This window comes from Scyliorhinus canicula, chromosome 6 (assembly GCF_902713615.1).
Source record: "Scyliorhinus canicula chromosome 6, sScyCan1.1, whole genome shotgun sequence".
Taxonomy (NCBI): Eukaryota; Metazoa; Chordata; class Chondrichthyes; order Carcharhiniformes; family Scyliorhinidae; genus Scyliorhinus; species Scyliorhinus canicula.
The window spans coordinates 107,310,970-107,338,275 of record NC_052151.1 but is presented as its reverse complement, the minus strand read 5'-3'; the positions used below and the strand labels follow the sequence as shown (position 1 = coordinate 107,338,275).

The 27,306-nt window shown below is 47.4% G+C and overlaps 1 protein-coding gene across 1 annotated transcript in view; it reads right to left on the bottom strand.

Annotated features, from left to right (window-relative positions):
- The window catches only part of LOC119967374 (ectonucleotide pyrophosphatase/phosphodiesterase family member 3-like), a 211,325-nt gene extending 184,527 nt beyond the window's left edge, over positions 1–26,798 (bottom strand). Inside the window, exon 1 of the mRNA XM_038799862.1 lies at positions 26,606–26,798. Within this exon, the coding sequence (XP_038655790.1) occupies positions 26,606–26,698 (93 nt within the window). The 5' untranslated portion in view covers positions 26,699–26,798. The remainder of the gene's footprint in view (positions 1–26,605) is intronic.
- Positions 26,799–27,306: the final 508 nt, after the last annotated feature.

The following is a 27,306-nucleotide window of genomic DNA, read 5'->3' as shown; positions in this document are numbered from 1 at the left end:
AGGGGGCCAGCACCCGGTCCCAGTGATTTTGTGAGTGGGTGCCCAGGGTACAAGGTCTGGGGCCTGGTGAGGAGGGCTACCATCTGGAGTAGGTGGTGAGGGCGTTCCGGGTAGGGTGGTGGGGGGAATCAATGCGGATTTTCCGCCAGCCGGCCAATGGGGTTTCCTTTTGTGTGCACCCCCATGCCTTTGGGAAATCCTTGGGCGAGAGTGCGTTGTCTGTGAAGCAGAGGATCCTGCCGATGGATAATCCAGCTGCATAGTCTTTGAGCTTGTAACACACTTGTTTCAAGCCAATTTTAACCGAGAACGTACACCTAATCAGGAACACAGCCACTTGCAATTACCTTGGATAACACGTAGCAACTTATTTATCATAATGTAGCTTGTGTTCTCAATTACCCGTCAAATTAATTGGCTGTGAATTATGATGAACCTGAAATTGCAAAAAATTGCTCCAGGACATCATTTTAATCAGACTAATGTAGCACAGGGAGAGAAATGTGGAACAGTTCACGGTCTAGTTGTGCATTTAGAGCAAAATTTATGCGCAAAGAGAATGATAATCTTTATTACAGTCACAAGTAAGCTTACATTAACACTGCAATGAAGTTACTGTGAAAATCCCCTAGTCACCTTCACTGCGGCGCCTGTTCGAGTACACTGAGGGAGAATTCAGAATGTCCAATTCACCTAACTGCGCGTCTTTCAGAATTGTGGAGGAAGCCGGAGCACCCAGAGGAAACCCACACAGACACGGGGAGAAAATGCAGGCTCCGCACAGACAGTGACCCAACCGAGAATCAAACCTGGGACCCTGGCGCTGTGAAGCAACAGTACTAACCACTTGATCAGTTTAAAATCTGGAGTGGAAGCTGCGGCACATTTTCAAAATCTACAGTACCATACATGATCCACTCTGGGTTGAATGCATGGTTCAAGTTCTATCTATGGAAGAATTACTTCTCCCTGTTGCTCAGCTTAACCAGAAAATGAGATGATCCGACTGCTCAATTGGTGGAAAAGGAGTTTAGAAAACAGCCTATTTAGAACTGGAGTGAACAAAATAAACTGTTGGCAAAAAAAAAGATTTAAGTTCAATGATTTCAGGCAGCACGGTGACGCAGTGGGTTAGCACTGCTGCCTCATGGCACCGAGGTCCCAGGTTCCATCCCGCCTCTGGGTCACTGTCCATTGGAGTTTGCACATTCTCCCTGTGTTTGCGTGGGTTTCACCCCACAACGCAAAGATGTGCAGGCTAGGTGGATTGACCATGCTAAATTGCCCCTTAATTGGAAAACATGAATTGGATACTCTAAATTTATTTTTTAAAAAACAAAAAAAAAGTTCAATGATTTCATATTGATTCAAAACATTCAAATAATCCAATTTCTCCATTTCAGTCTTGTGATATTAGGATGACTGAACCTACAGGGGATGAATTCCTGCTCGGATTCTTGTACTGCATTTTTGGTCAGAGCCAAGGGAAAATAGTTTCAAGACACTCTTGCTGTTTTTAGATTTTTGTGGCTCTCTTGCCAAAATTACAGTGAGCAAGTGAAAAGATTCTCTTCAATATTTATCCCAAAGCTTTTCTATGCACATTAATACGCATGTTGTCCTTGTTATTGTGCTATGTTATGCGATACAATGGGCTCGATTCAATTAATTGGTAACAAAGTTCCATAGTGAGCGGGTTTAGCCGTGTATTTCCCAGTGCTTGCAGCGCCGAGACATGCATGGCTATGAAACACCACTCACATTAAATAAGGGGCCTCAGCAGGGAATGCATGGCTGAAGCTGCACATAGCCCCATTTTCTCCACCCACCATGGAGCTCCACTCGCTGGAACTCCTCCGTATAGTGAGAGATTGGGACACCAGATCTCCGAGGCCCCCAACGTGACCCCCGACCCCCCCAACCCAACCCACTATGGGAGGGGCCTCAGCATCGCCAGCCTGATCAGCAGCCCACAAAAAAATGTCAGTGTGGTGAATCACAGTCCGTGTAATTCAGACTGTTATTATATATGATGTACTGTGTCTATGTAAGCTCGGTATACGAGCAGTTGCGCGGCTCTGCCCATAGGGGGAGATGAGGAATTAGTACTGGGCTCCACTCTTGGCTCTGCCCATGGCTCCGCCCATGGCTCCTCCTACTAACCAGAAGTATAAAGCTTGGCAGTCGTGAGCCTGCCTGCCAGTTCATCTCTTCGCAGGCAGGCTCTGTTGTAAGACTATTAAAACCACAGTTCACTTCCAACCGCGTGTCGTGCGAATTGATGGTCACATCAATTTAATAGTCTTAGGAAACAAGAAGAAATCGAAGAAACAACTATGGAATCAGCCCTCAAACCTGACCAACTAGAACTCGACCCGCAGGCTGCAGAGGCAAGAGAAATCTTTCAGCACTGGCTCAGATGTTTCAAGGCCTACCTGGCTGAATCAAGTACTGCTGAAACTACAGAGGAGCAGAAACTCAGTCTACTGCATGCAAGGGTGAGCCACCGTATATCTTCTCAACTCAATAGTACCAACTCGTATATGGGGGCCCTAGCCATGCTAGATGGAATGTACGTGAGGCCCATCAACGAGGTCTACATGCGCCATATTCTTACGACCCGCCACCAGTGCCCCGTGGAGTAGTTGGAAGAATTCCTGCGGGAGTTAAAGATTTTAGCTCAGGACAGCAGGGTAGCATGGAGGGCAGCAGGGTAGCATGGAGGGCAGCAGGGTAGCATGGTGGTTAGCATAAATGCTTCACAGCTCCAGGGTCCCAGGTTCGATTCCCGGCTGGGTCACTGTCTGTGTGGAGTCTGCACGTCCTCCCCGTGTGTGCGTGGGTTTCCTCTGGGTGCTCCGGTTTCCTCCCACAGTCCAAAGATGTGCGGGTTAGGTGGATTGGCCATGCTAAATTGCCCGTAGTGTCCTAATAAAAGTAAGGTTAGGGGGGGGTTGTTGGGTTACGGGTATAGGGTGGATACGTGGGTTTGAGTAGGGTGATCATGGCTCGGCACAACATTGAGGGCCGAAGGGCCTGTTCTGTGCTGTACTGTTCTATGTTCTATGACTGTAATTACCAGGCTGTATCAGCCGAACAGTTGTTAGAGATGTGTACGTGGCAGGTCTCAGATCGAATTGTGCGCGCCAGCGGTTGCAAGAAAAAGGGGCCCAGATCTTAGAGGACACAGTTGAACTAGCTACCACTATGGAGGTCTCATTCCGCAGCCTCACCTCGTTCCCCATGGGTCAAGTGACCCCATACTGGGCCCCCGACCAGCAATTGCCCCAGGCCTGCGCCGCACGGCCACCCAGCCACCACGCAGCCCCAGTGTGCCGTTTTTGAGGGCACCCATGGCAGCACTGCCCGGCCCGTAACGTGGCCTGCAGCAGCTGCGGTCACAAAGGACACTATGCCCGGGTCTGCCTGGCAAAGCAGGTCTCCTCTCCTAACTCCCCCGCAGCCCTGAGCACTTGTTTCCAGAATCGACAGGCCCACAGGCCCCGAAATGCTGTGGCCTGTACTCCGACTCCGCCCCCAAATGACACGTGCGACTCATGGCGCCGCCATCTTGGCAACCCCCCTCCACACGGCCGGCCACGTGTGACTCATGAGGGCCGCCATCTTGGGCGCCATCTTCCTCGCCGCCCGACACGTGCGATCCACGGGGGCAACCATCTTCTTCCAACTCAGAAATTTGTCTAGAAGAATACGAATTCAGAGGGCAGTCATCACAGGGCCACTCCAGCACAGCTGATCGAGCCGACGACTACCCGCAACTCAGCGCAGTGACACTGGACCAGTCGCGTCCAAAACACCTCCGAAATTCTATGATGACCTTTCAGATCAACGGCTACAGTACACCGTGCCTCTTCGACTCCGGTAGCACTGAGAGCTTCGTACACCCAGAACTGGGAAGACGCTGTTCGCTCCCTATTTTCCCTGCACGGCAAACTATCTCCCTCGCTTCGGTCTCCCACTCTGGTCACCTCCAAGGGCGCACCGTCGCGACCCTAACGATCCAGGGCACCAGCTACTCAAACCTCCAGCTGTACGTGTTCCCTGAACTCTGCGCCCCACTCCTACTGGGACTCGATTTCCAGTGCAACCTGAAAAGCCTCACACTCAGCTTCGGCGGGCCCTTGCCCCCACTCACTATTTGCAGCCTCGCCACACTAAACATCGACCCCCCTCCACTCTTTGCCAATCTCACACCGGACTACAAACCCATAGCCACTCGCAGCAGGCGGTATAGTCTGCAGGACAGGGTATTTATCAGAACCAAGGTCTACAGGCTTCTACGTGAGGGGATCATAGAGGCCAGTAACAGTCCCTGGAGAGCTCAGGTGGTGGTCGTCAAGACCGGGGAAAAATGCTGAATGGTAGTGGACTATAGCCAGACCATTAATCGGTTCACGCTCCTCAATGCGTATCCCCTCCCCAGAATTGCAGACATGGTGAATCAGATCGCCCATTATAAAGTCTTTTCCACGGTGGATCTGAAGTCTGAATACCACCAGCACCCAATCCGCCCGGAAGACTGCCGCCTCTTCCACTTCCACCGGGTTCCCTTTGGCGTCACTAATGGGGTCTCGGTGTTCCAACGAGCAATGGACCGAATGGTGGACCAGTACGGGCTGCGGGCCACGTTTCTGTACCTGGATAACGTCACCATCTGCGGCCATGACCAGCAGGACCACGACGTTAACCTCGATCGATTACTCCAGACGGCCCAGAAGCTCAACATTACGTATAACACGGAAAAATGCGTTTTCCGCATGACCAGGCTACCCATCCTCGGCTATGTCATGGAGAACGGAGTCCTGGGCCCCGACCCGGACCGTATGCGCCCCCTCTTAGAACTCCCTCTCCCTCATTGTCCCAGGGCCCTCAAAAGGTGCCTGGGATTCTTCTATTACACCCAGTGGGTCCCCCAGTATGCGGACAAAGCCCGTCCACTATTTAAGGCCACACTCTTCCCTCTATCGGATGAGGCTCGTCAGGCCTTCACTCGTATCAAGGAGGGCATCGCCAAAGCGGCCATGCGGGCGGTGGATGAATCCATCCCCTTTCAGGTAGAGAGCGATGCCTCAGAGGTCGCCCTCGCAGCCAATCTAAACCAGGCAGGGAGACCAGTCGCCTTCTTCTCCCGAACCCTCTCTGCTTCGGAACTTCGACACTCCTCAGTCGAAAAGGAAGCAGAAGCCATCGTGGAAGCTATACGTCACTGGAGGCACTACCTCGCAGGTAGGAGGTTCACCCTCATCACCGACCAAAGATCGGTTGCCTTTATGTTCGACAACTCTCAAAGGGGCAAAATCAAAAATGATAAGATCCTACAGTGGAGGATCGACCTCTCCACCTACAAGTACGACATTATGTACCGACCGGAGAAGCTCAACGAGCCCCCAGATGCCCTGTCCCGCGGCACGTGCGCCAGCGTGCAAGACAACCGCCTGAAGGCTATCCACAATGACCTCTGCCACCCGGGGGTCACCCGGCTCGCCCACTACGTCAAAGCCCGAAATCTGCCTTTCTCGACCGAGGAGGTAAAGGCCATCACCAGGGACTGCCCGATCTGCGCAGAGTGCAAACCGCACTTCTATAGACCAGACAGGGCCCACCTGGTCAAGGCCTCCCGGCCCTTTGAATGCCTCGCTATCGATTTCCAAGGGCCACTTCCCTCGACCAATAGGAATGTGTACTTCCTGAACGTCATCGACGAGTTCTCTCGCTTTCCCTTTGCTATCCCGTCCCGCGACATGACCTCCCACACAGTCATTAGGGCCCTGCATAGCATCTTCACCCTGTTTGGTTTCCCCAGCTATGTACACAGCGACAGGAGTTCGTCCGTTATGAGCAACGAGCTGTGTCAGTACCTGCTCGACAAGGGTATTGCCTCGAGCAGGACTACCAGCTACAACCCCAGGGGGAACGGGCAGGTGGAGAGGGAGAACGCGACGGTCTGGAAGACCGTCCTACTGACCCTCCGGCCCAGGAAGCTCCCGACCTCCCATTGGCAGGAAGTCCTCCCCGACGCGCTCCACGCTATTAGGTCCCTCCTATGTACGGCCACCAACCAGACCCCTCACGAGCGGCTATTTGTTTTTTCCAAGGGCACTACCACGGGGGTTTCGTTCCCAGCATGGTTGAAGACACCGGGCCCAGTTCTCCTCCAGAAGCACGTCCGGATTCACAAATCTGACCCACTCGTAGAGAGAGTGCTCCTGCTCCATTCGAACCCACACTACACATTTATAGAGTACCCTGACGGCCGTCAGGACACTGTTTCTCTCCGGGACCTGGCACCTGCAGGATTCAACTCCGACACCACCGCTGCTGAGATACTCTCGCACTATACCCCTCCCAACCCCCTGCGCCCGGCGCCCCCACGCCTGCAGTTTCGCTGTCCGTGCTCCACACTCCCGCCCCCTTGGGGTTCCGGCGCTCCCCGTCACCAGTCGAACCAGTCGGATATGAAGCTCTGACTGAATCACCCCCGGAGTCCGCCATGGTCCCCTTGCCAACCGCCACCGCCCAGCCACCAGAAGAGGCTGCAACCCCAGTGCTTCGTCGATCCCAGAGGACGACTCAGCCGCCGGATCGACTTAATTTGTGATTTATAACCTGTAAATTGTAACTCGTAATTTGGATTTTGTAGACACATCACCCCCGCTGGACTCAATTTTTTTTACAGGGGGTGAATGTGGTGAATCACAGTCCGTGTAATTCAGACTGTTATATATGATGTACTGTGTCTATGTAAGCTCGGTATACGAGCAGTTGCGCGGCTCTGCCCATAGGGGGAGATGAGGAGTTTGTACTGGGCTCTGGGTTTGTACTAACCGGAAGTATAAAGCTTGGCAGTCGTGAGCCTACCTGCCAGTTCATCTCATCGCAGGCAGTGTCTGTTGTAAGATTATTAAAACCACTGTTCACTTCAAACCGTGTGTCGTGTGAATTGATGGTCACATCAGCCAGCTTTGCACCTTGGCATTGCCCCTGCCAGCTGGCAGTGCCACATGCTGGCAAGCAGTGTCAGGGTGCCCATGTGGCATCAGCAGTGTCAGGGTACCACTCTGCCCAAAGGGTGCCACTCTATCCGGCTACATTTGTGGAGACCATTACTGATAGGGAACAGATCCCAAAGCCTCTGGGGACCTAGAGAAACTGCATATTAGTGAGACTAGCTGCCTCGCTCTAATATGCGGATTTGCTAAAAAGTGATCCTGCCCACAATGGGCGGGATTTACATCGCAACATCTTGCGAGATCACGTTAGATCTCGTGAGGCATCGTGAGCCGGGTAGATCCCGGGAGCGAGGTTTCCTGACTTGTACCGGCCATGCTGCACAATGGCGCACCCAATCACTTTGCTCTGCACATTGAATACTTCTTTGATTCTCAGCTTTTATTCTCCCACATTCTAGCTTCACTTTGCCATGAGAAAACATTCCCAGGCACTGTTCAGCTTTGTCACTCCACAAGAGCCATATTTTGATTTGGGGTGTTGTACTCATCCCTGTTACTTCGTCACTTTTGTCTCTTCCTAGTACCAGTCGCAAAGTATACCATATTTTATTGAATACAGATTTTAAAATGTGACACAATATAGTCTCTTCCAAATGACCTGAAGAACACTGGTACATGATTCAGAACTTTACAAGTTGGGGGCAATAGTTCAGTTGTTTAATTACATCCTTAAATAGAAGATTATCTATAATAACATAAATGCTTGTTGAGTGACATCATTATGAGTTAATTCACTTCAACTCAGTTTGATTAAATTGCCAGCAGTTATCTCTGGTGTGTTAATTGTGTAACAGTTGCTACTCCCTTTTATAGAGCTATCGAGATAGTGCTCAAATATAAGTGCCAATGATAGGGATAGGAATAGCGGAGAACTGAAACCTTTGCTCAATTTTGCTTACTGTATCTAATCAGTGTGATTTTTCTTGGAAAGGAAGACGTGTGTCACTCTTTACCCCTGAATGTAACGGCCAATTTGAGTCAACTCTTTTCGTGGGCTTAAATAAACATTATTTATTCACACATTCACTCCAAAAGTTTTAATGCTACATCTCTCAAACACACAAACACACGCGCAAACACAAAATAGTCATTGTGGGCCTGTTGAAGCAGACAGTTCACTCCTAGAAAGTAGTCTCGATGATTTCAATAGCTGAAGTTGTACACTAGAGTTGTTGCAGGATTACCTCGAAGAGGTGGCTATTTCAACAATCAAAACATTGGGCACTTGTGCTTTTCTTACCAGGAGGTCAATTTTCTGTACATGGAGACCATAGGGAGACATTTAAAATGTAGACGTCTCCAGGGTTTAAAAACACCGGGCTAAAGCTGTGCTCCAAAAGGTAGTGATTCGAAATAAACCTGTTGGACTTTAACCTGGTGTTGTAAGGCTTCTTACTCTGCTCACCCAGTCCAACACCAGCATCTCCACATCAGGTTTTAAAAAGGTATAGGTGTTACTGCCTGGGCCCTCAGTTTGTATTCTGCAATGGGTCTCCTTTGCAGGCTGACTAGTTTCTCCCTGGTTTGTGGGGTAATAAAATGATCTGAATACAGTTTTGGTCACATGATCATAACTGCTATTATACAACTAGAATGGTTTCGAAGCCCAAACCCATTTCGACACAATGGCAGATAGGTGATGGCCATTCACACCTATTAGCAGTCAACTGGTTTCCTGCAGCTCTCTTTTGTTAAATTTCAAACTTGGAGACATGGGCCGGTAGGGTGGAGGGGTGGGGGCATACATATGGCCGGTGTCACACTGCAGAACCAAGGTGGGTGGTCAGTGTGAGCCCAGCAAGATGGCCACCCAATTGGCTGTCCATGCCTGGACACTGCCCCAGTCCCGTGGCGTGGGGGGGAGGTCATCCCAGCAACTCAGCCTTTTCTCGCCATCTCCCCCTCCTCCCCTGGCCCTGGCAGGACCTTGCCCACTCGAACTAGCACGGCTAGTGTGCGGCCCAGCAGCCCAACAGTCGCTCCTCTCCAGGTACTACCTCCTCTCTCTCTCTCTCAGCAGCTATCACACTGGTTTCATGATTTTTAAAAGCACAAGTGAACCACGGCGTGGGGAACTCGGCCCATCAGAGGAGGAGAATCGTGGAGACCCCAGAGAATGCTGGGTTGGGCCTGTTAATGACATGCAAACGGTGTCTACGTGCGTTCCGGTGCGCATTGACGCCGCTGTCGAGGTGACGGAGAATCGTAATTTGACGTCAAATCAGTGCATCTCCGCCCAAACGCCTTTCTCAATTTTGCCGTTGACCAATGGAGAATCCCGCCCAACATCATTGAAAGATCATTATAATATCCTCTGGCAGGCTTTAAACCAAGTAGTTGGGGGAGGGGCACGGTGAAGTTTCACGTGCGGGGAGATTTTCAAGTTATTGACGAAATAATAAAGTGTTAGTTCAAGGTTGAAATAAGAGTGAAATGGCAACAGAAAATGCTGGAAAAACTCAGCAGGTCTGGCAGCATCTGTGTAGAGAGAAATACAGTTAATGGAATTTATCCATCCGGGTTGAAGTTCTATGGTGGGTCAGGGGTGTGTGTGTGTTTTCTGCTGTGAAGGTCGACAGAAATCCATGCCATGTCTTCTGACCCCGGTGTGATTACTTATACATTTGCGGGTTTTGCAGCATCTCCCATCGTGGGACAGGCTTGCTGGCAGACATCACACCCTCATATCCAGGTTTCACATTTAAAACTGCTCGATATCACAATATCTATGACACATCATCTCCAACTCCAGAGGCTGCCCTAAGCCTTCTTAAGATAAATCCCAGCTTTCGCACTGATGTGCCAACAATTAATCACGAGACAAGAACGAAACTGAGGCTTTAATAAGCTAAACAGAAAGCTTCCTGGCCTCTGATCCCGAACTGAGGCAGGGCCGGAGGTCAGCTACCTTTATACTGAGCCCGAGGGGAGGCGGAGCCATCAGGCAGTGATTTATCACAATACATGTAGTACAGTAGCAGTGGTTTACCACACGCACACCACATTGTCCAGACATGTTCTGGACCGGCATGTTTCTGCCAGTGTTAGTCGCAGAGAATGGGGTGTTGCAGTTGGGTGGGGTGGGGGTGGGGTGGTGAGGGGGGTGGGGGGTAAATTCTGCTCGGGACTCCATTTACATCCCATTAGCGGGTTGAAAATTGGTTAAATGCTGACCTCCAATGGGATTCTCGATCTGACATGAGCGGAGGCATCGGAAGATCCCACTGTAATTTCACGCCAGTGTGAAACTGAATTTTGGGCCTCTTGTCAAATTCGTCCCCCTCCTGCCTTTGGGTCCGCCAGTGAGGGCATGGGAGAATTCCAACCAATGTCTCAAATCCATGAAGTCATACAGACTGAAAATGGCAACTGTTTCTCTCTCCACAACTGCCGCCTGATCTGCTGAGGTTTTACAGCAATTCCAATTCTGTATTTCAGATTTTCAGTAGCTGTTGTTTTTTATTTTCATTTGTTAGAAGATGGATGAATTGACAGCAAAAACAGAAATAAATGAGTATGACAACGATAGCCATTACAGGGATGGTTACAAAGTGACCAAGGCTGGGACCTGAATATTCAAGGACTTCTGACATTTTGGAAGATGTGTCAGAATCAGCATGGGACATACGGTGAGGAGTTGATTGTTTCCCCATGTTCCTCGGGGAGTACGAGCTCCCCTGCTGGGGGTGGGGTAGCTTACCCGTACCAGTATAAAAGGTCAGCCAGTGTGGAATCGACCGACAAGAGAGAGTACCCATTGAGGTTGGCCGGGCCTCATGAATGAACTGTTGTAAAATAAATGTCTTTATTTTAATCTCCCTGTGGACTCCCAACCCTTATTAAAAACAGGAAGAAAGAAAAAAGTAAGTGATGTAGCTCTGTTAAAAGATGAGATCAGCACAGTAATGAAAAATGATCATGGTTCAGAAGATCAAGATCAGTTTAGGCACAAATAAGAAATAGGAAGGGAAAGATGTCATTGAAGAGAGTAGTTAACTGATCCTCTAAGAGCAGCTACACTGTAGGAGAGTTTAAATCAAGAAATAAAGACTTGTAAGAAAGGTGTTGCAATAATTGTGGGTTATTTTAATCTTCATACAAATTGGGCAAAACAATTGTCAAAGGTAAGCTGAAGGATAGTCATAGTGTTTTTACAGCTCAGAATGAGACCCTTCAGCCCATTATACCCACCCTGGCCATTGACCACCTATCTACTCTAATCCCATTTACCAGCATTTGGCCTGCAGCCTTGCATGCAACGGCATTTCAAGTGCTCATCTAAATATTTCTTAAACATTGCGAGGGTTCCCGCCTCTACCACCCTTTCAGGCAATGAGTTCCAGATTCCCACCTGGGTGAAAATGTCTTTCCTCACATCCCCTCTAAACCCTGCCCTTTACTTTAAATCTATCCCCCCCTGGTTATTGACCACTCCACTAAGGGGAAAAGTTCCTTATCACCCCTAATTTTATACACCTCACCAAGTTCCCTCCTCAGTCATCTCTGCTTCATGGAAACAACCCCAGCCTATCTAGTCTCTCCTGATAGCTGAAACACTCCAGCCCAGGCAACATCTGGTGAATCTCATCTGCACTCACTTTAGTGCAGTCACTTCTTTCCTATACAGTGGTGATCAGAAATGAACACAGTACTCCAGCTGTGCCTTACCAACATTTCATACATCTCCATTATAACCTCTTTGCTCTTATATTCTATGTCTTGGTTAATAAAGGCAAGAATCCCATTCGACTTCTTAATCACCTTATCTACCTGTCTTCAGGATTCTGTGGACATGCACACCAAGTCTGGTCCTCTTTACTTCCTAGGGTCCATATCCCCTTGCCTTTTTCATCTTCCCAAAATGCATTACCTCACAATTTTCAGGATTAAGTTCCATTTGCTAGTATTCTGCCCATCTAACGAGCTTGTCTGTGTCATTCTGGAATCTAAGGCTTTCCTCCTCACGATTTATCACACCAGCAATTTTTGTGTCATTTGAGAATTTACTTATCCTAACTTCCACATTCACTACCAGATCATTAATGTATACTACAAATGCCAAGGGACCCAGCACCAATCAATGTGGAGCACCACTGGGCACAGGTTTCTAATCACAGAATCAACCTTTGACCATCACACTCATCTCCGGCCATTGAGCCAATTTTGGATCCAATTTGCCAAATTGCCCTGGATCCTGTGGACACTTGCCTTCCTGACCAGTCTCCCACGCGACACTTTGTCAGGAGCCTTACTAAAGTAGATTTGGACGACATCAACTGCACTACCTTCATCTGCACAACTAGACACCTCCTTGAAAAAGTCAATCAAAATTGTAAGATATGATCTCCCTTTGACAAAGGTTGGTTAATCCTTGCCTCCCCAAATGGAGATTAATTCTGTCCCTCAGGATATTTTCCAATAATTTCCCTTTTGTAAAATTTCATTTATGGGATGTGGGCATTGCTGGTTAGGCCAGCATTTATTGCCCACCCCTAGTTGCCTTCTTGAATCACTGCAGTCCCTGAGATGTAGGTGCATCCACCGTACTGTTAGCGAGGGAGTGCCAGGATTTTAATCCAGCGACAGTGAAGGAACAAGTCAACACCCCGTCAAGGGGAGGCGGTGGCGTAGTGGTATTGTCAATGGACTAGTTAACCAAAGACCCAAAGTAATACTCTGGGGTCCCAGGTGTAGCCATCTAAGATGGCTACCTGCAAAAGACCATGGGAATTATAGCCAACCCAGGACTCAGACAGATACACAGCCGATGTGTATCTAAAACACAGGTAGCCAGACCTGACCGAAACCCCCGCCCATTTACATTTTAATGGCCCATTTTCCCAGGACAATAGAACACCAATCAAGCAACCGATACAGCCACAGACTGATCTACGCCACTGCCCTTATTCAGAAAATAAAACAGCCAAGGTCAATGACTGCTAAGGACCCACCCAGCTACCAAGGCACCCGCCCCTTTATTGGCATAAATCGAAGAGAGTGATCAGAGCCCGATCAAACTATTGGGTTCAAGGTTAAGGACCGCCCCAAAGAGCGCGATTGTGAGCCGGAAAATAGCTTCAGCCATTTTGAACCCACTGATCAAATCGCTGCCTTCTTCCTCTGTCCCAAAGTAAAAGTAGAGAAAGTGATAAGAGCAGTAAAAGCTACTAAGGCAATGGAAATATTGATGAATCCACAGGAACCCGCAGCGACCAACAGAGCAGAGCAATGCCCCATATGGGAGAAAGAGTTAAGGAAATACTTAGAGGGGAAAGGATGGTTCCTTTGGTCGAATTTATGAGCTAATGATGAGTCAGGTCCAGGAAAGACAGACTTGCTGGGAGAACCTAAGCGAGGTCCACAAGAAAAATGTAGGGAAAGTCAGAAAGCCGATGGCAATAGTGTCCTGTTTGGCACTGTTGCGAGGCACAGAGGTGCTCGTGAAGACGCTCCGTAGGCAGTTAATTGAGAAGGAAGAATAGAAAGAGGGAAACAGTAACGAAAGCGAGAACATAATTGAGCAACTCTGGGAACAGTTAGCAGCTAAGGATAAAGAAATGGCCAATGTAAAATGCGCACATCAATCTTGTCTAGTTCACCTTAGTAGCTTCCAGACCCAGTATGATAAAGCCTACCAAGATACACAGCGCGCAGTCCTGGTAAGAGAGGAAACAGAACAACAGGTTAGCCAGCTAACTAGCAAATGCCCAGATTTAAAAGCAGCTTTGAGAGCGCTCCACAACTCCACTACGGAACAGAGACAGGGTACCGTTGACCATGCTAAATTCCGACAGAAGATAGAAAAGTTACAGTCATTACTCTCAGTACAGAATGGCTTCAGGTACATTTTCGGGCAGGATTTAGATGAGGAAGTTGCTCCTGATTGGCAAGAGTTAAACGAAAGCGCCCAAAAATACGTAGAGGACACGGGAAATCAAAATCAAACCCCCACGCCCCAAAAAGGAAATAAACCGTAGCACCGACTGCACAGGCAGCACACATCCCCACTCACAATTCGACCCCCATGAATCCGGTTACCACACAACGCAGGTCATTGGATTAGGAGGAGCCTGATATCGTTTACACCACCCCACTATCCATAATCCATCGGTTATAACAAAGGAGATCCAGGCGAGGGTTTAAATCATTGCAGGCAAAAGAAGGGAGAACACCTGACCGCGTTTTGCTGGTCGCCTATGGATTCATTTCATGGCAGTCTATGGACAATTGAACCGCGCACACCTAAATGAGGAGGAACCACTAAATGGTCCCGCACCTTAGTCTCGCATGGTTTGACTCAGGTCAAAAGGCTTGTGTAAACTACAACCCCGCAGACCACACACACAATGAGGTTTGGGTACTTAAACGACTTTCTCAAGCATGGGAACAAACCCTACACTGACGGACATGTCAGGGCGATATAGAAGCAAACATGCACCCAGTTAGGACAGCCAGGACATAGCTAAATGAGGGTAGACACGAGGAACAGCACCCTAGAGCACAGGCACCACGAGGTTGGTACAATTGTGGTCAGGTTGGACATTACGCCTGTGATTGCCGACAAAACCCCCCAAACCATCAACGATACTAAACCCCCCACCTAGGAACAATGTTAGGCCCATGCATAATGTTAGCTCAGATGACTTAGCGTTTAACTCCCTAGATTGATGGTGTTCGGACTCTCCAATTTGGGTCTGTGACACACGCTGGGACAAATCAGGCAGACCAGTAGTTACAGGCACAGTCCGGGGACATACAGTCGATTTTCTTTGGGACACAGGAGGATCCCACACCACTTTAAACTCCTCCACCATGTTTTAACAGGACAAATGGCCCACCACAGACACCATCACCCTGAGTGGATTCACGGACCACAGACAACAAGGATATATCACAGCTCCCGTACCCATCCAGATAGGGAACATTAGCGCCAAACACCCTGTTGTTTTAGTTAACTTACCCCAAACCACCGAACACATCTGAGGCATTGACTTTATGAGCTCCCATGACCTTTCGTTTGACCCAGTAAATAAATGTGTCTGGCGATTGGCTAAAACAGCTAGCACTCCTGCTACGCTCACAGTAGGGGATTATGAAAACAGGATTTGCTCAGTAGGGGACTATTAGTTTAATGCACAAACAATTAGTGTAGATCAGACAATTAGAGAGCTCCTTATAAAACACAAAGCTTTGTTCGCACAACACAAACACGATTGTGGGAAGATCCCAGGTACAGTGAAGATTTTAGATCCCGATCCAAAGCCGCAAAAGCAATACGGTTTCCCACAGCAAGTCGAGGGTGAGATTTCAAAGGTTATTAACAGTTTGTTAGACCAAGGAGTTATTCCACCCGTAGCTTCCACAAATAATGACCCAATTTGGCCCGTAAAAAGCCCGATGGTTCATGGCGACTAACCATCGACTACCGAGAACTTAATAAGGTAACCCCTTTAGCAGCCCCCACTGTTGCCACGAGTCCCACGGCCATGCTCAAACAGGGTGTACAGGCAAAGTATTTCACAGTGCTGGACATCAGCAATGGCTTTTGGTCCATCCCGTTAGACAGGGCCTGCCAGTATGAATTTGCATTTCTGTTTCAAGGGCAGCACTACACGTGGACATGCCTCCCACAAGGATTCCATAACTCTCCCTCCATTTTCCACCGACAATTGGCCAACGGACTTTTCTGCACCAAAACCCACACATTTCTGGCCGATAATCTCCAAATGCACATGACCCCACATGAGTGCCAGATCATAGCAGCCCAACACCACACAGGACCCTTTATCCCAAAGTCACTACACCCACGAGCAGGCAGGAAGACACAGGATTCCCAAACCACAGGGGATACTTTCAAAATGTATGTAGACGGTTCTTCCACAATCGAAAATGGAGTTAGAATTACTGATTGTGGAATTTACGTGGCAGACGCGCAGGGATGCCCGCTAGAAGAGAGCTCTTTAAAATTGCCCGGCCACCTAGGTTCACAAGCAGCAGAACTCGCAGCCATAGCCGATGTAATTCAGCACCCCGACTCTTTTCCAACTCCCGCAGACATACACTCCGATGCCTGTATGTGTGCAACAGTTTGACAGAATTCCTGCCCCTGTGGGAATCTCTCGAGGTTTTGTTTCAGCCGATGGAAAACCCCTACCCTCTGCCCCGTTGTTAAAGCACATTCTCAAGACAGCCTCAGATCGCACATACGGTATTAGTTAAAGAAGAAGCTATCATCACTCCTCCCCAACCGGTAATGTAAAGGCAGAAGCCTTGGCTAAAGCAGGATCACGTCATGGTCACTTCTGGCAGCCACCTGAAAACAAACCAATAGACTCAGTCCAGGTTTCCCAGACCAATGTTGAGGACCTATCTCAAGCCCAAAAAGCAGATGACACCCTCAAACATGTTTTAGACGGCACCTTCCAAGCCCCCTATGATAAATGGAAAGATGCACTGACTGTACAGGATGGCATAGTTTTAAATAATGGAATTTATGTGGTCCCCACCCAGGACAAAAAAACAACTCATTTGCCAATTTAATGACGGACACGGACATCAGGGGATAGACAATATTTAAAACCTTTGTGTTGGTGGCCCAATTTAAAAAGTGATGTAACTCATTATCTGTGCTCAGAACAATCCCGAACGTTACTCACAGAAAGGACAATTAAGTCACATCCGACCTGTGAATGGCCCTTGGACAAATGTGTAAATCGATTATATTGGCCCCCTTCCCCCTTGCAGAAATGGTTTCAAGTACGTGCTGGTTGTAATCGACACCTTTACTAAATGGGTAGAAGCATTCCCCTCACGAACAAACACAGCAAAGGCCACAGCTAAGATTTTGACCCAACAGATATTCACACGCTGGGGTCCCCCCGCACCATTGAGTCAGACCAAGGTTCCCACTTCACCGGCAGAGTCATGCAAAATGCTTTAACAATTTTTGGGATCAGGCAGAAATTCCATATAGCATATCACCTCCAATCCAGTGGCATTGTTGAGAGAATGAATTGAACTTTAAAAGCGACTATTAGGAAGATGGTGCAACAGAACAATACCACGTGGGACACAGTCCTCCCATTTGCTCTCATGTTTATTAGGATCACCGTTTCCAGTTCCACAGGTTTCATCCCCCACACTCCCATGACCGGACGGCCAATGAAGGGCATTGAATATTTATTAGGCCTCAATCTGGCAAGACCTACAGTAACCACCCTCACCCATGAAAAATCAGTCCAACAGGTTACAGATAATTTTAAAGCGGCACAACTCGCTGCAACTGTCCGATTAGACGTTAGAAGGAAGCAGAGTAAAGCCTGCTTTGACAAAACCATCCAGCCCGTAGAGTACACAGTCGGTCAGCAAGTAATGGTTTCATTTTACAACCCCAGTTCTTTCCTCAACCAACTCAAAGTCTACGGATCACAATGTAGCCACTCCCACCACATCTCTATGGCAATAGGAGACGATTACGTCCCGCCCATCGACAACCTAGTCCAACCCCTACACCAACCCTTCCCCAGCCATGCCGGCATTTATCCTTTGTCTACGCCCACAGAGCCAAAATTGTCTCTGCCCACAGGTACAGACTTTCACCTTGAACTTGACTCCGACGACAGCGAGAGCCTAACGGATTTGATTACTATCCCTGAACACTGGTGTGATGTCTTTGCCACCAGTCACCCCAGTCCCCGGAACCACGATTTAGATATCTTTGATCCACTATATGCCCTCCCCCAGCCACCGCCACATCCACCACCCGACCACAGTAACTTTCCCTCCACTCCCAGTGCCCCTACGCCTCACGACAAACAAGCCCCTCTTTGGCACCGCGACAACTCTTGCAGACTGGTAAGGCATGACGATTCAGACCATCGGACGGCCCATGCGGCCAAGGCACAGAAATGGCAGACACGAGTCTGGCAACCGTGAGATGGTGATGATTCAGATACTGAGTCTCGTTTCAGTAAAGCTTTTACAACAACCCTGAGGTGTCCAGATGATGAGAAAGAGACACCGCCTAAGTATTAAGGTGTCCAAAGTTCTGATGGAGCCTGCCAGCCTTTTTCCTTCTTCTTCTACCACATGGTTTTAATTCATGTTGCCCGTCACAAATTACTCTTTTTAAAAAAATATTGTTATTCAAAGTTTTCAACAATTTTCAACCCAACACTCCAAACAGAAAAAGAAGTAAAGCATAAAACAAGCAATGATTATACTTAGGAATTCCAACAAAATACAATAGCCCCAGTTAACAAATAAACACGCCAGTAAGGAAAATGCCCCAATCTAATCTAAACCAAAAAAGAAAAAAACAACCGCAGAAATTCTCCGCCATCTGGGAATTGGTGGGGGCGGGAATCGGGCCACGTCGAGCGGCGAGCCCCCTGCGGCGATTCTCCAGCCCGAAGTCCCGCCGCTGGGAGGCCATTCCCGCAGCCGAGGTTTGAACCACCTCTGTCGCGGCGGATTCGGGCCCCCGAGGGGTGCCCCTCCGATGGCCAGACCTGCGATCGGGGCTCACTGATCGGTGGGCGGGCCAGTGCTGTGGGGGCACTCTTTCTCTTCCGCCGCCGCCACGGCCTTCACCATGGCAGAGGCAGAAGAGAATCCCCAGCGCGCATGCGCCGGTGGTGACGTCAGCGGCAGCTGCTGCTGACGTCACCACCGACGCATGCGCGAACCGGTGAAGGCCTTTCGGCCAGCCCCGGCGCCGGGCGGCGGGCCTGAAAGGCCGCTGGTGCCAGTTTTCGCGCCAGTCGACGTGGTGCCAACCGCTCCGGCACGGGCCTAGCCCCTCAATGCGAGGGCTTGGCCCCCAAAGGTGCGGAATTCTCCGCACCTTTGGGGGCCAAGCCCTCACATTGAGGGGCAAGGCCCGCGCCGGAGCGGTTGGCACCACGCCCCTACGCCGGGACCCCCCGCCCCGCCGGGTAGGGGAGAATGCCACCCCTGATTTGAGGGTAGGATGCCCAATGACAGTTAAAGGCACACATTTGTTGAGAAACAAATCACTGTTCTCCCAGTCTTTATGACAGGTTTCCACATGACTACAAACTCTTCCTGTTCACCCAGGTCATCCAGGTAGGGAATCACGGCACTGATCCCCGCCCTACCTGAGGACCCCAAATTCATCTGGTAAGTTAAGCTCGGGTAGTGGAGTAACGGCACTATCCCCTGCCCTACCCGGGGATTCCACCCATTCTTCTCCCGCAGCGGCCCACACGCACTTCATGTTCCCTTCACTTCATATGCTCTGGAATGGTTCTCTACACTCTGCATTGCCTTTGGCAGGCCTTAGTTTCATCTTCTCTACTCTCTCTTTGGTTGTGGTATAAAGAATGTATTTTGCCACGTTCTATACGCTCACCCCTTCTTTCCTTTACCTCCCGCGACCCCTTGGTCATTCCCACATGCTATTTACACATATGACACAATTGGTTGCTGCTCACTGCTGCTATATACAAGCTACATCTGAGCCCTGGGGCGAAAATCTATAAAACTGGCCGCCCTTGAATTTGACTGGTTAAGATAAGCCTCAACCACCACTGGTTGCAAGTAAAGAAAAGACTGGTCGAAGAAATTGTCCGACCACTCCCCGCATCGACCACAAGCTGCGAGAGTCTCTGTACTTTAAAAATTTGCATTTCTTGTCTCTCCAAAATGGTATTTCAAAAAAGAAATGTGGGAATCATACATGGTGGCAATCATAATGGGTAATTTGAGTAAGCAGGGAAAGACTAATAAAATGAGATATTAACTAAAGATAATAACAGATGCTATGCTTGCATCCCCAGGATTAGACGGTAAACAGACAACACAGGCTGAAGCAAGGACTGCTGACATGCGTTTGGATCATCGCTAGACTTCTGCAACTGCGCGCGCAATGGATTTTTGTTACAAACCCCACACCAGCCAACTGACCACCACCAGCCCGGACACTACACCACACATAAAGACAGACATCAAAACCCCCACCTGGTGCAAAAACATTGCCAATGGAGCCCCCTTTCATACATAGTATAGGCCCTTCTAGTAATTGCAATAATCTACAGTGTCATTCAAATACTCCGACTCCCCTTCCGCTCCCCAATATAGAGTCCGCGGCTCCTTCTTTGGAATTCAACTAAATGAACTCATGTAACAATCGTTGCTAAAATTAAACCATGTAGCGCTTTAACTTTATTAGGATTAAGTAGAAATATGATGCTGCTGTTTTAAATATTGTACTGAATATAAGTTCTTTGATATTCACCAGCAGCATGAGAGTAGCTTAGATAACGTTAGCTAGAGATCAACTGTGCGGATAAATTAAATGTTATAGTGACCTAAATTATAGTAACTGTTAGAGATGAATTAATTTATGAATGTATTAATGGAATATTAGGTAAATGTTCCAAACTATAAGATAGAGTAGAGTAGAACCTTGCCTTGACCAAGGGTGACCGGTCCACCAAGGATGAACAGGGATCGATAGTGTAATCCATCATGTGTTGCGTTCAGGGTCAAAAGGACGAAATGTAGCCATCTAAGATGGCCACCTGCAAAGGACCATGGGAATTATGGCCAACCCAGGACTCAGATCGATACACAGTCTATGTGTATCTAAAACACAGGTAACCAGATCTGACCGAAATCCCCATCCGTTTACATTTCAATGGCCCATTTTCCCAGGACAATAGAACTCCAATCAAGCAACCGGTACAGCCACAGACTGATCTATGCCACTCCCCTTACTCAGAAAGCATAACTGCCAAGGTCAATAACCGCTAAGGACCTGCCCCATTATTGGCCGAAATTGAAATTGAAGAGAGTGATCATAGCACTATCAAACAATTGGGTCCAAGGTTAAGGACTGAAGTGAGCGCAGCCATGTGTTCTGTCTCTCTTGGATCCGGTCTGTGCCACCCAATTACAGCAGGAACAGCCAGTTAAGTTCAAGATCAACGATCGCTACCTGACGGATGAGCCCAGCAGAGACAAAGCCACTTTCTCCAAGTGAAATCCAGATAAAGGCCTTATCCATTTGCACAGTGCTGGTCGCCCCGAAGTTAAGTATAGGTTATTGTAGCTGATAGGTGTAGTTTAACTCGTAGTAGATATTGTGTTTGCATGTTGAGATAACTCTTGTGTATGTAAAGAAACCATCTTTTGAACTAACTAACTGGTTATGTGGTAATTTGATCAATATAAGGGAAAGGCTTGTGGTTCACCGAGATAACTAAATAGAGCAACATTATCAAAACCCGCCACTACAGATGGTGAAATTGGAATTCAATAAAAGTCTAATAATGACCATGAAATAATTGTCGATTGTCGTAAAAGACCATCTGGTTCACTAATGCCCTTTAGGGCAGGAAATCTGCCATCCTTACCTGGTCTGGCCGACGTGTGACTCCAGACCCACAGCAATGTGGTTGACTCTTAACTGTCTCCACAAGGGCAATTGGGGATGGACAATAAATGCTGGCACAGACTGCGACACCCACATCCCATGAACTAATAAAAAAAACTCAGGGTGGTGAGTGACTTGCAGGGGAAGCTCCAGGTGGTGAGGTTCCCAGATATCTGATTCTCTAATCCTTCTAGATGATAGTGGTTGTGGGTTTGGACGGTGCTGACTAAGGAAGTTAGACTCACAAGCCTGCAATTTCCTAGTTTATCCCTAACAACTGTCTTGAATAATGGTAGCACATTAGCTGTCCTCCAGTCCTCTGGCATCTCTCTTGTGGCTAGAGAACATTTAACAATGTCAAAGCCTCTGAAATATCTTTCTTTGCCTCCCATAGGAGCCTGGGATACGTCTCATCTGGGCCTGGAGATTTATCCACTTCTAAGCCCGTTGAAACTGTTAATATTTCCTCCCTCTCAGTATTAATTTGTTCAAGTATATCACAATCCACTTCCCTTATTTCTATACCTACATTGGCTTTCTCCATAGTGAACACAGATGTGAAGGACTTTCTGTTCCACACACAGATTGCCATATTGGTTCCTAATGGGCCCTAACTCTTTCCCTGGTCATCCTCTTGTCCTTAATATACTTATATAACACTTTTGGATTTATCTTTGTTTTAGCGGCCAGCTTTATTTCATGCCTCCTCTTCGCTCTCCTAATTTATTTTTTAAGTAACCCCTTGAACTCTCTATGCTTTCCTAAGGATTTTACTGTTTTGAGCAACTGAGAATTCCCTGGACTTGTTGCCCTCGCCCTTCACATTTATTTCTCTATTTATCCCTGAATCAATCCCAGTGCTCTGCTGTAGATTTTCCAACAGGCAGCTGCTCCCAGTCAACTTTGGCCAGATCCTGTCTTATCATATTAAAATTGGCCTTCACCCAATTCAGAACCTTTTTTTCCAGATGAGTTCATAGAGTGTATTCAAGACACTTTTTTTTAGAGCAATACATTTGGAACCAACCAGAAAAAAAACAATTTTATACCAGGTAATGTGTAATCAAATAGAATTAATCATTTACCTCTTAGTAAATAATCTCAAGGTAAGAGTTTAAAAAAAAATTCATTTCAGGGATGTGGGCGTCGCTGGTTAGTCCTTGCTGCAGTTCTTGAGGTGCAGGTACACCCACTGTGCTGTTAGGGAGGAAGTTCCAGGATGTTGCCCCAGCGCCAGTGAAGGAATGGCAATGTTTCCACAGTAAGAAGTCTTACAACACCAGGTTAAAGTCCAAGAGGTTTGTTTCAAACACTAGCTTTCTGAGCACTGCTCCTTCCTCACCTACGAAGGAGCAGTGCTCCAAAAGCTAGTGTTTGAAACAAACCTGTTGGACTTTAACCTGGTGTTGTAAGACTTCTTACTGTGCTCACTCCAGTCCAATGCCGGTATCTTCACAATATGTTTCCAAGTCGGGGTGGAGTGACTTGGAGGGGAACCTCTAGTTGGTGGGGTTCCCAGATATCTGCTGCTCTTGTCCTTCTAGATCAAGTGGTCATGGGTTTGGAAGGTGTTGTCTAAGGAACCTTGGTGAGTTACTTCAGTGCATCTTGTAGATGGTACACATGGCTGCCACTGTTCGTCCATGGTGGAGGGTTTAAATGTTTCTCCTGGATAGTGTCAAGCTTATTGAGTGTTGTTGGAGCTGCACCCATCCAGGTAAGTGGAGAGTATTCCATTACACTCCTGATTTGTGCCTTGTAGATGGTGGACAGGCTTTGGAGGGGGGTGGAGGGGTCAGGAGGTGAGTTACTCACTGTCGGATTAAGTCTTTGATCTGCCCTGGTAGCCTCAGTATTAATGTGGCTAGTGCAGTTCAGTTTCTGATCAATGGTAACCTCCAGGATGTTGATTGTGAGGGATTAAGCGATGATGAGAGTGACTGCCCTTGACATCAAAGCAGCATTAAACAGTATGGCATCAAGGAGCCCTAGCTAAACTGGAGTCAATGGGAAGCGGGGGAAATTTCTCCATTGGTTGGAGTTATACCTGGCATAAAGGAAGGAGGTTGTGGTGGTTGTAGATTAATCATCTCAGCTCCAGGACATCACTACAGGAGTTCCTCAGAGTACTGCCCGAGGCCCAACCATCTTCAGCTGCTTCATCAATGACCTCCCTTCCATTATAAGGTCAGAAGTGGGGATGTTTACGGATGATGGCACAATGTTGATTGTGGGGGATTCAGTGATGGTCATGCCATTGAATGTCAAGGGATCGTGATTAGATCCTCTCTTATAGGAGATGGCCATTGCCTGGCACTTGTGTGACGTGAATGTAACTTGCCACTTGTCGGCCGAAGCTTGGATATTGTCCAGGTCTTTCTGCATTTGGACATGGATTGCTTCATTATCTGAGAAGTCACAAATGATGCTGAATATTGTGCAGTCATCCGCAAACATCCTCACTTCTGACCTTATGGAAGGGAGGTCATTGATGAAGCAGCTGAAGAGTGATCAAAACAGGATAGAATTTCACATTTAAGGGTGAGAAATGTGGCTCTAAACCCAGCACCTTAAATTTAAATAAAACCATTACAATGGTCTGAAGGCATTAACCTAAAAGGTAAGATGTTGAGAAACATTGACAGACAGTTAAGAAGGCATTGCACAACTCTCAACCAAGATATATTCCAATGAGAAAGAATGACTCTATAAGAAAGATGCACAAACCTTGACTGACTAAGGAACTTTAAGCTTGTATCAAATTGAAAGTAAAGGTGTGCAATGCTGCAAAGATTAGTGGTGGGCCAGAAGATTGCAAAAATGTTTAGACACCAGCAAAGGATGACTAAGCAAATGATAGAGGGAGAAATTAGAGGATGAGAGAGAACTAGCAAAAAATTGAAGCGACAGTAATAATTTCTGTAAGTATATAAAAAGGGAAAGAGTTGCTAAAGTGAGTATTGGTCCCTTAGAGACTGGAAATGAATAATGAGAAACAAGGAAATGGCAGAAATGTTGACAAGTAATTTGGATATGTCTTCGGAATAGAAGGCACTAAAAACATCCCAAGAATCAAGAGGCAAAATGGAGAGAGGAACTTAAAACAATGACTATCATCAGGGAGAAAGTACTGAGAAAACCAATGGGACTAAAGGGTGACAAGCCCCCTGAACCTGATGGCCTGCATTCTAGCATTTTAAAATAAGTGACAACACATAGGGTATGTGCAAGAGTGATTAGTTAGTTTTTCTGTGCAATATAGCATGATTTAACTTACAAACTGGGTTGTAATGTTTATTTTAAGTCGGCCTTTATTTTTGTATTGAGGCCAAGTGGTGTAAAAGTCAGTGATTGAGGGAACATAAGGGCCTAGAGATATCAGTTCAAATCCCACCATGGAAGCTAGAGAAATAAAAAGGCAATAAATAAATTTGCAATAGAAGTCTATAAAATTAACATGAAAGCACTAGATTATTGCAAAGGAATGTCCTTCAGAGGAGGAACTATGCTGCTCTTAATCAGTCTGGCCTATATGTAACTCGCGACTCACACCAATTCGTAATTGTGTCTTGAAATCGTAACAAGCCACTCAGTTGCAGGCAACACACCACTACCTGCTCAAGGATAATAAATGCTGGCTTTGCAAGTAGTGGTAACACCCCAAGAGCATTTTTTTTAAATTGCAGATTTGAATGAGGATGTCTTTACAGAAGCACAGATGTCTGACACCTGGGGCAGGATTCTCCGAGCCCGCGCCAGGTCAGAGAATCACCGGGGGGGAACGCGAATCCCGTCACTCCGCTCTGATGCCGGGCCGCCGATTCTCCGGTGACCGGAGAATCGGCGGCAATTGCACCGGTGCCATCGCCGCGGCGCCAGTCAGGGGCCGTTGAAAGTGGCTCACGCGCCAATTCTCCGCACTCAACGGGCTGAGTGCCCGGCAAGTCCCACCAGTGTCATTCGCATCTGGTCTTACCTGGTGGGGCCTCGGCATTCTGGTTGCGGGGTCCGTTCTGGTGAGGGGAGCCGACACCGGGGGGGTCCTCCACAGTGGCCAGGCCCGCGATCCGGGGCAACCGATCGGCAAGCGCACTCATTCCGGGGGGGGGGGGGGGGGGGGGGGGGGGCTATGTTCCTCCATGCCGGGCCCCTGTAGGGCTCCGCCATGTTGCCTGAAAGCTGGCGCGGAGACAGCCGTGGCGTGCATGTGCGGACCAGCACCAGTTGTGTAGGGCAGGCTTTTGGCGCCAGAGCAGCGCACAGCACTCCGGCGCCATGCTAGCCCCCGAGGAAGGGGAGAATGACTGTGCCTGGAGGCCCGTTGACGCCGGCATCGCTCGTTTCGGAGAATCCAGGCCCTTATTCCTCACCACACCTGTGCTCACCTTGGACAGTTATATTCCTTGGGAGAATCCTTCCCTCCTCCCTCTATAATAAATTGTCTTGCACTACATGTTTTCTGTTCATTCTCCATGGCATGCTGTATTCCAAGGGGAATGACCACCAGTGCACCCATGTCTGGGAGCAAGTGTTTTTTTGCAGAGGCCCTGTAGTCAGACAAAAGGTGCTTCAATGCTTGCTACAACTCTCCACTTGCCTTAATTATAGGTTTCAAATATGTGCAAAATTGCAGCAACAGCCAGATGGAATCGCCAGAATTAAGTAGCTCATGATCCTAATTTCTCTATCTACAGATTTTGTTTGTTCTTATTATGGAAATTATCTGAATGAGGCGATACAAATATATTTGTGATTGTGGGGGTTTGCAATCGATATTGTTACTGAAGCTGTTCCACCATCAAATGAACAGACATTCAGCAAAATATGTAAATCAAGTCAATTTAATACTGTTATTATTTTTAATCAAGTTACTGCAGGTGCTTCGCGTTAATTAAAATGTTATGATTGACAATTTGAAATAACATAGAAGAAATGATCAAGTTCAATCACAAAACAATGCAAGTACATTCTTTCAGTTCATTCTTTTGAGATTGTGATATTTGTACTCAGAAATGAATATATCGGTGTGAAAACTCATTTCAGAATCGACTAATCTCTTTATAGCTTAGTGATTGTTCTGTACTGGTAGATTCAAATGTAGTAAATCGATTAAAATCATTTAAACCCCAAAAAGAGAAATCATCTATTTGTTACTTCAGACAATCATTACACTTACCACACATAGTATTTTGTATATTTGTAGTTCCCTGTTCTTCTTTGTTGAAGTCTCCACTTCAAAAGTCACCATTGGATCCTGCGATGAACTCATTTTTTGAGAATAATCCTGAGCCAGACATACAAGTTCTCAAAGCTTGTTGAAAAGCAGCTGACACACGGTTCTCACACATGCATCCACTCTGATACTTCCTTCTACTAATTCCTTACCCAAGCATAGCATGTAAGTCTCACATGACTTTATACAATTGAGATTAGTATCTCAAAGGTTATTACATTTAGCAATAAATTATTATACATAGCAATAAATTACATATAGCAATAAATTCTAACAATGGGTTAAAAGCAAAGACAAATAAAATGCTGCAATGTAATTATTGAAGAATTAGACAAAGTAGTTGGGTATTTATTATATTTAAAAAAGCAGTACACAACATAGTTGGGTATTTACTCCAAAAAAGCAGTTGTTTAAAAATAATATTTATAGCTGCCTGCTGAGCAGAATATCTGCCTGATTTCATGATTCATTTTCAATTGCAGCACGGGTACCTCCCATTTTCAAATCCTTCTTCATGCCCTTTGACATATATAAGTTTGGGAGTTCCTGCATTATTACAAGCTGATACAATGATTAAACATGTGCATGTCAGCAACCAACATTATCACTTCATGGCATACCAATAATCACAAAGATTATTACAG